The 14,314-nt window shown below is 44.5% G+C and overlaps 1 protein-coding gene across 1 annotated transcript in view; it reads right to left on the bottom strand.

Moving 5' to 3' along the window:
- LYPD1 (LY6/PLAUR domain containing 1) overlaps positions 1–14,314 on the bottom strand; it is a 38,567-nt gene that overhangs the window by 22,829 nt on the left and 1,424 nt on the right. The window contains exon 3 of the mRNA XM_029933324.1: positions 13,483–13,620. Coding sequence (XP_029789184.1) covers positions 13,483–13,620 — 138 coding nt within the window. The remainder of the gene's footprint in view (positions 1–13,482; positions 13,621–14,314) is intronic.

The following is a 14,314-nucleotide window of genomic DNA, read 5'->3' as shown; positions in this document are numbered from 1 at the left end:
TCCACACAAAGGGAACTCCGTGCACTCCTGGCCAGCCTCAACCTCTGTTCTCTCATCCGAAAGGGAGCAACCTATCTGGTTGGTAAATTTGGGAAGAATAAGCAGACACACATTGTTCATGTGCTTTCTTTTCCTTCTTGGGAGTGAATGGCTTATAGCAAATAGGTGTTCTGCCATGTTCCTCAGGACAAGAAACTCTCTCTTTGGCCTTTACGGACTGGGTAGACCAGCCCATTTGGAAGCCCATTTGACATTCACCCCAAAGCTATTCCCTTCAACTTACTCTTTCGCAGTTACTGTGCTGATATTTTTGCCCTCATCTGCCCGGTCCCCTGTTTTATTTCTCAGTATGCTCAGAACCTGGGTAAGAAGGCGGCTGATAACTGTTGGGCACTCTCTGGACCCCGTCACGTTCTGTGTGACCCAGTCTGCATGGGGCCCTGAATCTAAGTCGATAGCCCTGATTCTCTGTGATGCTGGGAAGCATCTTCCAACTGATCTTCTATTTCAAATAGACTCTGGATTTGAAAATCATAAACAGTAATGACTTAACATTGTTTTTTTCTGGGTGAGTTGAGCTGCACTGGGGGTAAAAGAGAATCTAGATCAGCATACCGCAACCCACTCCCTCCCCCCCCCCGCTTACACACAGACAAATGTACGTGCAGATTTGACCCATCCCAAAGAGTGCGGGACTACAGTCCTGTTAGGACCTCCTGGCTCTGAATAGGTTTCTAAAATAAGCTATTTTCCTAGTTTTCACACTTTAGCCTCTTCCCCAATGGTCAGTTAAAGAGAGGCATAAAGCATGTGTTCCCTCCTCTTTACGGACCATCGTGCATTTATCTTTTCCAACGGTTTCCTTTGTGTTTGCTCTCTTTGCTGGTATAAAGATGGAAATTTCTCAACAGAGCCTTTAAAAGTCCATTACTTTCACCCCACGTTGTACAATTTAGTTTTAAAGTCGACTTCTCTGGTGAACTGCTACTTGTGTGAATGCCCGTCTGGGAGTGAGACTAATCTTTCTTTACTCGAAAAAGAACCAACACTTACTGCACCAGAGATATGATTACATCACAATAAATATTCTATGCAGAACTAGGAAGAGCTCCTCAAAGAAAAATGCTTGGAAACGGGTAATTGGAATGAACTATATGCATTTTCACTGAGCTTTGAAAGAAACTGCAAGAAAAAAGATCTTCGATCTGTTCCCAAGTATTTTTTTTTTCTCTTAAAGAACACCATGTGAGGAATTTTTGACAGTGTCTGCATTCTAATGGGAACATCTCAGAAAAAGAGGCTTATCTATATTTGTGCCTCATTACTGACATGATGGGCACCCTTTATCAGGCATAAAGAAGGGTGAAAACCCAGAATGCAGTTCTTCTCTGGACAGCTCTTAACTACTTTTCCCTTGCCATGGATGTGAATATTTTAAAAGGCAAAAAAGCCCTTCCATTTGAGCTACAGATGGCCACAGGAACCAAATAAGAATGCGAGCAACCCATTTTAAAAGACAAAAAGCCCCCAAAAACCCAAAAACAAAAAACTCAAAAATAAACCCCTAAAACCCCTCAAAATAGAAAACCAAGGAAAGTGCCAAGTTCTACACTGAACATCCATACAAATGCCAAGTCCGTCTTAACTGTGCAGCTAGGACCGGAAACTGACAGTCACGTTAAGGAGCTGCAGTGACCCAGAGGCTAACAAACACTCCTTGTAAAACAAGCACCACCACCACCACAAAATAGACATGAAACAAGGTGCCTGGAGAACATACTTTTTCCTTCTAACAGTGATGTGTTAATTTCATTATTTGAAAGCCTTTGATTACCCTTTTCAAAATTTTTTTTTGGTTGAGTTTAATTTTCAAGGCTGTTAACCCCTGATGCCAACTTAATTATAATAAGCAAGCAACCAACCCATAATGTATGAGGCCAACAGTCAGTTTCGCTTTAGCTTCACTTTAGGGTGGGACTTCTCTGCTCATTTGTAACTTCCTGAGCCAGGAAGGTTTTGCACAGTCCCTTGCTTGTCCTCACCTGGGGTCTCTGTTCCTGTTTGCCATGGGGGATTGAAGCAATAGATATTTATGACTTATTATCTCAGTATTAACTGCGCCCTTCAATAATTTATGACTGTGCTCCTGCATTTTTAACCTGGGCCTCTGTCTGATTATTGTTCTGAAATGGCAAAATTAACACAGAAGGGCTCAAACTTTCATCGTCAGATTCTTGCACAAAAATTCACCCCAAATGTAGGAGAAACAGGGTCGCTGGTGGTGTGATGGGTCCAGATGGTGTGAGCCAAGAACATCTTGGTCTTAAACCCTGGCTGTCCTTGCATCTGTTGCCAGAATGTGGCTTTCTCTTCAATAGATAATATTCTTGTTTGGGGCACCTAGGTGGGCTCAGTCAATTGAGCCTCCAATTCTCAATTTCTTCTCTGGTCATGATCCCAGGGTGATGGGACTGAGCTCCACTTCAGGCTCCTCCCTGAGCACAGAGCCTGCCTAAGAGTTTAAGATTCACATTCTCTAAGAAGAAAGAAAAGAAAAACATCCTTGCACTAAAGAGTAGTTATACTCCTCTATCTCAGCATTCAGTAAACCTGAATATTCTGGAACATCACAGACATGTTGAATTAAACTTCAGGACCTCACTTGCTGGTGTATGTGTTTCTTTCCCTTTCTAAAATGTGATCATGATTTAGGATGAAGGTCCTTCGACAATGCATTTCAGTGTTCACTTTAGGCAAAAGAGAAAATGATGTTCAGGAAAAGGAATTATCCCTGTTCTTTCTCCAGCGGCTCCTGGAGGCATGGTGCTGGAACTTTTCCAGTTTTGTGCATGGATCTCTCAAAAGGTGATCTGGCAGACACTACAGCTGGCCACCCCAAAGCCACCCTTTACTGTCGTCCTTACAGCAATAGTGGCCATGAGACCATGTTCTGACCAATGAAAAATAAGCAGAATTCTCTTGGGGAACTGGGGAGCGTAAAGCTGAAGACAAAAGTTCCCGATGCTATTCTTTCCCTTTAACTTGAACACAGCAGTGCCCTTGTGACCAAGGGGTAACAAGCCCAAGAGCAAAAAGCTAACACGCTTAGCAAGTGAGAGGCAAATGGAGGGCACCATGTCGCTGCTGGCATCGCTAAGCTGTGGGAACAACTCCAGGACCACCCACATCTGGACTACTTGTTAGGTAAACAATAAATGCCTTTATGACTGAAGTCCCTGCTACTTGCCACCCAATACATTCTTAAGTGACCCAGAAAGTGACATCTGGGGGGCAGGCAAGAGAAATCCACCCGGAGCAAGGGCTGGTTTATTCTCTTTTGAAACTGTGCTCCCGAAGACTATAGAGGGGGAAAGCACAGTGCTTTATTATTTATTTAAATATAATTTATTGTCAAGTTAGTGGATATCTAGTGTGTACAGTGTGCTCTTGGCTTTGGGGGTAGAGTCCATGATTCACTGCTGACATACAACACTGCTTTCTGATGCCTGGGGGTGGTTGCAGCCAGAGCTTCTCTGAGAATGTCACCCAGGTCTCAGGACAATGATATTAATGATGGTCAATAAACAGAGCAAGGATACAAACAATGAGTTGGTCCTTAGAGCTCAGTGAAACACAGCCTAAGTATAAGGCAGACAGTAGGAGAGCAAAACCAGGGTCATTTTCCCCCACATTGCCGGCTTCCCTCCATGGTTTACTTTGTCCACACTAACTGGTTTGGAAGTACGTCCCCCAGCTCAAAGTGTGGATGGGGCATACCCATTTGTATTTCAAACCTGCACTGCCTGTGTGGGAGAGACGTACGGGTGGGGGCAGAGGTCTGCCGGGGGAGAACAAGCATACAACTGTGCGTGGGGGGCAGGGGGCTACTTTCTCCCTTAGGAAGTTCACGACCAAGGTGGATCTCCACGGTGCAACAGAGCTCCTAATAACCTAAACTCCAGCTGACCAGATTGGTTAAGTGGTGACCTGTCCCCAATGGGCTTGATTACCAAGCTAGCTGGATGGTTAGGAGGGAGGTATATGTGGGTCTTCCAGAAAACATTCCTATACAGTGCACAGCCAGATCAGCCTTGAAAGTGAGCTGACAAGCTAGAAAAACTGGGTGTGTTACACTTCAGAGTTGTTCCTCATGTGCTAACAGGCATCAATTGGCTTTTTCTGGTTTAACTGAAAAGCAAATAGTAGGTTAAGCTTAACTTTGTTCTATTTTTCTTTTTACGCTAGAGATTTTAACTCCCTCATTTCTGGTCTATTATTTTTTTAAATGCCACTCAGTCTGTCTGTTTTTGCTTGAACCATGATTTCTTCAAGTACAGTCATTTAGCAGGTATATATTGCAGGTCTGTATATGAGTGAATGAGTCTAGGGTGTGTGTGTGTGTGTGTGTGTGTGTGTGTGTGTGTGAGAGAGAGAGAGAGAGAGAGAGAGAGAGAGAGAGAGAGAGAGAGAGAAAGAGAGAAAGAGAGAGAGAAAGAGAGAGAGAGAGAGCGAGCAAGCGAGTGAGCGTGTGACAGAAGAAGGGAGGGGAGGATGCTGGGGAGTATGCGAGGGAGACAGAGGATGTGCACAGTGTTATTTCAGGAGCCCTGTATCCAGAAATGCAAATCATGAATGGGCTCTAGTTCATGAAGCTAAGTTTCAATTGGATTAGGAAAAGATACTCTAAAAACACTGAAAGTTTTTGTCGCCAGGAAAACTGCTGGCTGGAGAACACGGAACAAAGATAAAATTGTCAGAACTTCCTTTTGTCATCTCCTGTCTCCACCTACACCAGGAAGGTCAAGTCTAAGATGCTTCTCCACAGGCTCATGTAAGCAGGGGCTCTGGCTGGCTTTTCCACACAGAGCCAGTTTTTTGTTTTTTTTTTTTTAAACAGGGCTTGGTTTAGTCTCTCTCGATCTTAAACCACTCTTATGCAAAATGCCTGCCTCTGCCTTGCTTGAGTCTTCTTTCCCTTCCAACAGCCAGTGACAGGCTGAGTAGAAAGTTGTCTGACCTTTCAAAGAAAGTTAGTGAGCTCTTCCCTCTGCAGGTGCAGCTCCACCCACCCGCTGCCTCTCCCTCTGAAGGCAGGCAAATTCTCCTAAGAATCTGGGTTGGCTTTGAAGCCCAGATCTCTTTGCCCTCCCAGTTTGGATGTCTTCACTGGGCGGAAAACGAGCCAACCTGCCCAGCCTCTTGTTATTTCCGAACAGACTCTCTGAAGTTACCCAAGGGGACCCAAGTGGTTTGCTAGATTTTGCATAAGCAATAAAACAGTGCATAAAACCCATGGCCCGGCGTCACTTAATACACCTGCTTCTGCTAGATGCTCTTTGAAGCAGCCTCAGCGGAGGGCATGGTAAACTGCTCTGCACATTCGTATTCATGCCGAGCACAGCATGCACGGGCTCCAGCGGCGAGTGCCGCGCGCCTGGCGCCACCCGCCTCTGGCACTGACTCCAGTCGTTCCTCCGCTCCCGCCAACAAGTCCAAGAAATAGAAAAACATAAAAAGCTATTGTCCATGTCCAGTGAGAAATGAAATGCACTGGACCAAGTATCACAACTTCCTTAAAATAATACAACACTTCATCACTTGTGCATCTGGATCCCTCTTCGTGGTTTGTGAAGTCATAATGCTCGAAATCGACGTCCTGAGCCATCACTGCTTTTTTTCTATTTAAATGCATTCCCTTAAAAAAAAAAGCAATTTATTAAAAGCTCTCTATGGTTTCACCTTATCTAAAAAAGCACTTAATTCAGTTCATCTCCTGCTTTGCTTTGTACCGTTGCAGGCAATCAGAGGATTGGAAGCAACATATTAATAAGAGAACATGCCCTACAGCTCTGGCCCGTGAAGCAGCTCCTGAATCACAATGCAGCCACAACCCCAAGTTCACCACAGATAGAAAGTAGTAATGGCATAGATCCTAATTCTTTTTATTTGTAGGCTGATTCGTCACAGATTTGGGTGAAGCTCCTAAATTACAGATAAGACTTTTTGTGGAATGCCCAGGAGGAAACATATTGTCCACTACCAGCAATTCTCCTTTCCCCAAAATACAACCACTTCTACCACAATGAAAACGGTAAGGCAAGGAAGAATCCAGCCCAGTTTCTAAGGAGGGAGTAACAGAGGAGAGAAATGGAGTCAATGGTTCTGCCTACATAAAAGCTATAATCAATGATTTGGTTTGGGAGAAAAAGGCCAGACTTGCATATGTTCCCTGAGTATTCGTTGCGGATGACTTAATCATGCCAGAATCCCACTGCCTTAATAAAAATCCCCTCCCAAAACACATTTCAACCCTGCTCTACCCTCAAGCCTTCTCAAGGGAAGAAAGAGAAATGGACTGCTCAAGATGTTTAAGGCCTCAGGAAAGAATATTCTTCTTTTCATCTGTAAAATTATACATTTAAGATCTCTTCTAGCCTATGAGGTGATTCCTGAGAGCCTGGTCTATCGGTGATGCCGATCATGGACGGGCAGCTGCGACCGTGAAGAGAGCTTCAGGCATTAGGAATAGCCCATCCAATTGCCTGAGAATTCCTGTGGCTAACACAAGCCAACCCAGGTCCCCTCATGGAGAAGCAGATTAACTCTTTCACAGATGGCACGGGATGGAAAGCCCAGCGCTGGGCACATAGATGCTTGATGAACATGAACTCCTGTGCCCTACAGCTCACTGGAACGACTTGCTCCTGGCACAGGTTTTTAGTTCGGCTCAACAAAGTGGCTAATCATCCTGCGGAGTTGCAAGTTCACAAACCGCTCCATCTCATTCCCCCATAATTTAGGCATTTTCCAAACCTGAGCTTTCACTTCAGTTCCCTGTATAAGGAGGAGGAAAGAGATCTCAAAATGAGAGGTGAAGTGGAGGAATTTAATAAGTATTACTGTAAGCAAAAGAAACCAGTCACAAAAGGCCACATAGTGCACGGTTCCATTTATGTGAAATGTCTAGAAGACGCAAATCCATACAGACAGAAAGTAGATTAGTGGCTCCCAGATGAGGGACTGCTAATGGCTACAGAATTTCTTTCTGGGGGTGATGAAAACGTTTGGGAATTAAATATCTACTTGGAATTAGATTTTATTTACAATTCTGTAAATATACTAAAAACCACTTTAAAAGGCTGACTTTTATGAAACCTAAATTATAACACAAATATTGTTATTAAAAATGCCCCCCAAATATCATTATAATGATTGAAAAAATCTTAGGGAAGGCAAAGGACTTGAGTTTTAGTCCCACTGGCTGTGTGGTCCTGAGCAAATTGCTCAACTTCTGTGCATCTCAGATTCACCAACTCTCCAGTTAGGATGTTACCTTGCTGTGAACCTTCAAGCTAATTACAAGGATCTTATTGCAAGGATTAAAGGTTACATTTAAGGGCTCTGTCAGTCTGCAAAATGAAGAAGTAATGTTCCAAGTCCCCAAGGCTAATATATCTGGGCCATCTGCAGAGGCAGGTACAGATAGGAGTAGAAACAATCTCCTGGTGAGCATTCGGGCAGGTTTCTACTTTTAGGACCGATTCCTAAAGATGGTTATACTGACAGCATTTCTCACTGTCTTATATCTCCAAGAAAACAGGTAGCCTCTTCCTCTATTTTACAGGAGAGGAAGCTCAGTCCCTGGGACATTAAGTCACATCTTCATGGGGAGCCTGGAACATGGTTGTTTTCTCTTCCAATGGAGCTAAGTGGCCTTCCCATTCACCTACTAAAAACAGGGGCTGGGTATTAAATCCTTGTGCATAGTGTGATAATACTATGCCAGGTTTGGGAGTTAGAACCTAAGTCATTCAATCATTCTAGCAATTTGAAAGAAGGAAGAAAGGAAGGGAGGAAGAGGGGACAGAGGAGGAGGAGGAGGAGAGAGAAAGCAGGCAAGAAAAAGAAAGCAGAGGGGAGAGAGAGAGAAAGAGGGAAAGCAGGCTGTAGATTCAGATCTTTCTGTTTCAGAAATATACAAGGGAAGCAGATTTTCTTTTCAAAGTTCAAAGGAAACGGTGTGTTTTGTTTTTATACTCCGTTTCATTTTTCACTTGGAAAAAAAAAACCCCAGCTTTGAAGCCTCTCTTGTTTAAATTCATTAGGAAAACCATCAATGATGGAAGCTTTCATGAAATTGTAGTGGGAGGAATTAGTGTTATGGGAGAGCTGGATCAATCTTCAAACATTTTAGCTCTGGAAATGGGAGGTCCGCACCGGCTGCTCTTTCAGCTGCAAAGTTAACATAAACAAATGCTTCCCTTAACTGGAGAGTCCAAGGGACTAATGACACTTGATATTTACTTTTCAAAGACTTCCTTGGCAGCCAGCAATGCCTGCCACCTGAAAGAGATGGATTCTTCTTGAGAGCTAAGTGAACAAAGTGACCTGCAAAATGTCTCACCCCGAAGAGTAGGGGGATTTTTTAGCGGGGGGGGGGGTAGTGACATTGACATGCATGGACATGCACTGCGCAGAGGCTTTTCCTGTGTCGTTCATAACCTGATCGAATTGGACATGGAAACCTTTTTAGCAGGGCTGTGTTAACATTTGAGGAGATCCTTCTTGGCATCTGAATCTTTCTTCAAGTGTTGCAACCTGTTAGACTCTCCCTAGCAAAGTTAAAATTTGTTTTTGACTTGTTTTTCACTTCATTCTCTGAGCATAGTCCGTAGCACAGGTGATTGATTCAAAATGGATTGGAGGGTGACAAGGTAAAGACTACAGGTGGGATGCAGAAATGACGGCAAAGAAGATGGGGGAGAAGAAATGATATATGGGGAAAAAGAAGGCACTAGAAGATACACGGATCCTACTGGTGCTCTTAACAAAATCGTTCTCGGACAAATGTGAGGAAATGTCTTTGTGCCTACAACAGAACACAGCTTAAATTATTTATGATCTGAATGTATGCAGAGAGGGAGGACTTAATAGTTTTCTTTTAATTTTTAAAAAATGTTTTATTTAATTTTAAGAGAGAGAGAGACAGAGTGTGAACAGGAGAGGGGCACAGAGAGAGGGAGACACAGAATCCGAAGCAGGCTCCAGGCTCTGAGCTGTCAGCACAGAGCCTGACGGGGCTCAAACCCACAGACTGTGACATCATGACCTGAGCTGAAGTTGGTCACTTAACTGACTGAGCCACCCAGGCGCCCCAATATTTTTATTTTTCTGATAAGAATGATATAGATGTGTATGCAATGCATATGGTAAAAACTGTAAAAATACACACACACATACACGGATATACCATTGTGTGTGCAGCTGGGTGCACCTTAAATAAATGAATTGTGCGCAGAGGAACTGTGGTTTAATATTGATGAGCAGAACTGGCCCTTCTTCCCCACAAGTCTACCCCAAGGACAAACTAGAGCCTATTTTTTTTTTAAATTGTGGTGAAATTAAGGAGCGCATAGACACAAGAACACACAGGCCACGGTTAGTTTTCCATTTCTACAAGCAGTGGATGAATCCTGGTCTCAGGGGTATCAGGTCCTCACCTGCTATCCCTTATTTAGGTCATGAGAAAATAAGGCATAGAATTAACCTACCCAAGGCCATCCCTGCCCAACTTAATGAGCAACCAACTAATCCAGAAAGAAAACAGCCATCACTTATACAGCCATAACGTAGATGCAACATGGCATATAAATCAGTAACTCTTGTATTGCAAAACAGACAAATAGATTAATGCATGTTGCAAAAGATGGGTGAAGAGATCGATTAGGTTACTGATTCAGACCATGAACTTTCTCTCAATATACTGCATTTAACTTTTAAATAAGGTTTAGGAGAACCTGTAACATTTTGCTCACTGACAGAGCTATATTTTACTTAGGACAGAAATTGGCTAGTCTATAAAAATTAAATTATGCCCCTTTCACTGTATCTAGTCAAGAGGAAAAACTCTAATTACAAGATTGCACTGTCAAACAAATGCAAATTCGCATTCTTTATATCCTGGTTTAAAAATTCATATGGGGGAGCTTCTATTCTGAAATGAGAATCAATATTTGAAATATTTTTCGGAGCTTGGTGATAAGCAAGAGCAGAAGAAATGTCATTATCAGGGGTGCTGCTAAGGAGAAGCTAACTCATTAAGAGCAGAACTTGCGAGAACAAGTCATTTGTTATGCAAACATTTAAATATCAATTAGAAAGGACAATGAAAGAAGGCTCTTCCTCCTTAGAACTCCAGAAATGACCAAGGGGGAAAAAAAAAAAAAGCAGTGGAAAATCTCTGCACCTACTAGGAATGCCACTCTGGGGAATAGGTAAAGGTTAATTTTAAATGTACTTCCCAATTGAAAATTAAATGCACCTGTCTCCAAATTCATAAGAGCTGAGTTTGCAGACTTAATCCAGAAAGGACTAACTAAAGACCTAAGCATATTGCATCGCTGGTATTTTTTGGAAAGAGAATGCCTTTCATCACTGCTTAATGTCAAACTTGCTTGGTTCATTAAAATCTCTTAGTCTGTTAAAACCATGCTTTTCCTCGACCTGTGAAAAAATGCCAGTCCATAGAGCACTTGAACTTTAAAAATCCTATTGGTTGGTTCTCCTGTTTAATATCCATTTCATGGCCTGTCCAGTAAACCAGTTCACAAAGCCTGTAAGGTGAATATGGTGGACATCAACACCATCTACGTGTCTGACACTTTGCTTACATTATCTTTTCTCAGGCAAACCTAGTGGCATATTTTGGTATAAGGTGCTGGCTCAGGAAAGCAGGTGCCCCTTGGAAATGGTCAGCTGGTGGACAGGGACCAGATATGTAACTTTTCTGGCCCTTGTTTTCCTCCTAACACAAAAAGGCTGTTCCAAATTCAGGGGACCCCAGAGTCACTTGGGGAGCTTCTCAAAGACCCAGGGCTGGGTGTATCACAGGTAAGTGAACTGGCTGCTTCAAGAGTGTCAGGAGACATGTGGATTCCAACCAAACTTCTAGGAACACTCTGACGTGCCCCCTGAATTCTGCGTCACTGAGCCTGTTCAGTTTCCATGCACTAAGATTCTCAGAACAACAGGATATTCATCAAATGAAAATAGTTCTAACTTCAGTTCCTAAGACTATCGTGAAGCAGGTGTGACTTTCTCTCTCCAGAGTGGAAGGACTGAACCTGCAGAACTAATCACGGGTGGGTTAGGGTCTGGGGAAACCAGGGCCTCAAAAGAGGACTACCACACCATGAGATGCTCTGCCTAAGACCCAGGAAAGCAGCCGCTGGGTAGAGCACCCACACTCCCAGGACTGTGAGGATTGGACTTCATGTGGTCACCTAACCCTCCAAGTCTTTGCTTGGCTCTCCATCCCTGCCAGCACCAGGAGGGTTAAGAGTCACGTCAGTCAATTCATTGGTCTACCAACTACCTGGAGATGAAAACTGAAGCCCCTTGGAAGAAGCTGACCCCCAAACATCGCTCTTTTGACACAGAAACAGGGACTGGGCTAACGTTCCTGAATTCAGGCTTAGTATGTGTGTCCTTCCCCGATAACAGGCTTTTCCTTGGAGTCCAAGCGTTTCTGTTTTTCTGACTTCACTATTGGTATTGCTTTATTATTTCGCTGTGTACCCTTTGGGCTATGAGCTATGGCTGGAGGAACCTAGTTTGGAGAGAAGGTGCCCATCTTGATCCAATGAAGAGCTATTTCAGGCCTGGCACTTAGAGACTCTCTGTACTCAAAGTTCCTGTAGATTAGACAGGCTTTATAATGCCTTCTCTGCCTTTTTTACGGTGTTGTTTGGAGGAGAGAATAAAGCAAGATGAAGAACAACACTTTGAAAATGCAGCGTGTGGTATTTATCTTACATATACGTCTAGAGAGGAAGAAGTATCTGAGAAGGGACATCTCTTCTGGCTCCGGTTGGGGTCGTATCTTTTTCTCTCCTTGTCTCAACCATATCCCAGCTTATAAAACATGATACCCAGGTCAGCATCGGCCTAGAGGATCCTGAGGAGGTTCCTAATGTGTGCACAGTTTATCCCTGTTTTTTCCAGGCTCTAAACTACCACTTCAAAGAAAGCTGCAAATATTTTGGGGGGGGGGGTGGGAACAGTAAAGCATTCAGAGTGATTCGAACTAAAATCACAGCAGTTCCTCTGGTAGAAGGGGAGTAGATGCTGCAAGTAAGTACTCGGGAATGAAACTCCAGGAGAAAACAAACAACTTATCGAAATCATTAGGTATCAATCTTAGCTACAGAATCCTCACTAAGTTTTCTTTTGCTGCGTAATATCCCAAATCCCATGAAAATGACAGCACAATGCATGCTGCTTTTCTTGGGACAAATTATTCTTGAGAGCAATTATGTTTCAGGCTTCCCACAAGAGTGATTTTTGTGGGAAGAATCCACACCTAATGACCTAAAAAGAACAGCTTTTAAAACTGCGCACACATACCCTATCACCGCACAGTGATGAGCGAGCTATCTGTTCATCAACTATCCTTATGGTTGGCAACAAGGCATTTCCAGGCCCTTCTCTGAGAAGAAACTACTTTTGCAAGCCCCTGCCTTTAAAATGGTAGCCTTTGCATTCCTGTGCTAGAGGGTTAAGAGAATCACTTCACAGATTTAACCCCTGCAACCATAAGCCCTGGGGGCTATGCAGTTCAGTCAACTAAAGGGGAGCAGAAGTTTGGTTCACTCCCTATCATTCACCACATGATGCTATTTCTCCTCTTTTTAATATCCTGAAAATGGTGAGGTCTAGGTTTATGGGTTTGACCTTGGAATTGAAACTAGAGTTCCACCCTTTCCCCAAAGTTCCAGGTGCACTTGTCGGGGCTTTGATTTCAGGTAAGACTAATGGAAGGGGCTGGGGAGTTCCTATGAGGGAGAAAACTCTGGTCGGCTGAAGGGGGTGAGGTTTGCTCTAGCGGGACGCCCCCATCAAGCCCAGTACCTCTCATCAGCCAGCTAGCAGCTCAGCTCCTGGGGCTGGAAACTACATTCCTGTGAACAATCTTGGCAATTTGTGCCTGGAATCTGATGCAGTAGCTTTAAAATTAAATAAAGTTCCTGTAGTGTTCTTCTAAGAAATATAGCGTGGCTCTATGACAAAACACATTTTTCAAGCTCTGACCTCTGGGAACTTCAACTAGCTTCATATTTCAGGCCGGCATTGCTCACAGGCTACTGTCTAGTTGCCCAAGCAGAGCTGGTTATCTATATATTTTCTAGCCTCCTGATCAGCTTTTAGCAGAGGGAGATGAGGGGAGTAAATAAAAAGAGGAGAGCCACTAATTTAAATGCACTTCCCCTCCCCTGTCCCTTGGGGAGAAGCCCTGGTAATTAACTCTAATGAGATTAATTTGGAACTCTTCATGTTGCCAGCACCGTCAAAGTCAATCTGAGATAACCAGTGTGTGTGCACGAAATCAAAGGCAGACCCCTTTCCTGTAATTTAACGCCCCCCACCTCCCCACGCCTACCCCTGACCCAGGCTGGAGGTGGATGGCGGCTGCGGGGTTCTTACCCGCACTTTGCTCCATCACTTCTTTCTGACACATGTCTTGAACATTCACCGTGCAATTCACTATAAACTCGGGGGAGGAGCAGTCGTTGTTCAGCTGGAACTCTTCACACTGATAACACTGGATTTGCAGCGCAAAGCCTGTGGGTACAGACAGAAGCAGTCCGGTTGAGATCCAGCCCCCACTGAGACCACCCCCCGCCCGAAACCGCGACCCTCCTCTGCCCCCGCCAGCTACAGATCCCGACCTCTGGGGGGGCTTGGGCTCAGCACCCCTGGGGTCTCCGAGAAAGGCGGATGTGACTGAAGCCGGCAGGGGGCGGCGCGGACACCGAGGGTCCTGCAGGATACAGCTGAATTCTATCGGCGACCCCTGGACCAACGCTAGAGAGACAAGGAGCCCGTCCGACACCACACCTGGCCTTCCCGCCCCACGGAAGGTGAAAGGACGGGTACGCAAGTCGAGAGCGAAGTAGCTCCAGAGACATGCTTCAGCTCGTCTCCAGCTAAGGATTTGCCTAATTGTTAATTGGTTACAAATCTCTTAATTACTATTTTGGTACCATTCGCGATTGCATTTGCAGACGCCTTTTTAGGTTTAGTTTCTGTCGTCAGCCTTCCTGCGCTGTGGCTCCGAGGCTCCCTACGCGACCGCCCAGGAACCCAGGAACAAGCGCCGGACGCCAAGTGCTGCCGCGTCGCACGTCCCCAGTCTTTCTTCGGGACAGTCCCCGCAGCAGCGCTGGGCGGGGAGGCGCAGGGTGGACGAGGGGTGGGCGTGTGTGTGTGTGTGTGTGTGTGTGTGTGTGTGTGTGTGTGTGTGTGTGTGTGTGTG

Source organism: Suricata suricatta, chromosome 3, assembly GCF_006229205.1.
Source record: "Suricata suricatta isolate VVHF042 chromosome 3, meerkat_22Aug2017_6uvM2_HiC, whole genome shotgun sequence".
NCBI lineage: Eukaryota > Metazoa > Chordata > Mammalia > Carnivora > Herpestidae > Suricata > Suricata suricatta.
Note: the sequence above shows the minus strand (reverse complement) of the source record. Positions and strands in the feature narration are given on the sequence as shown.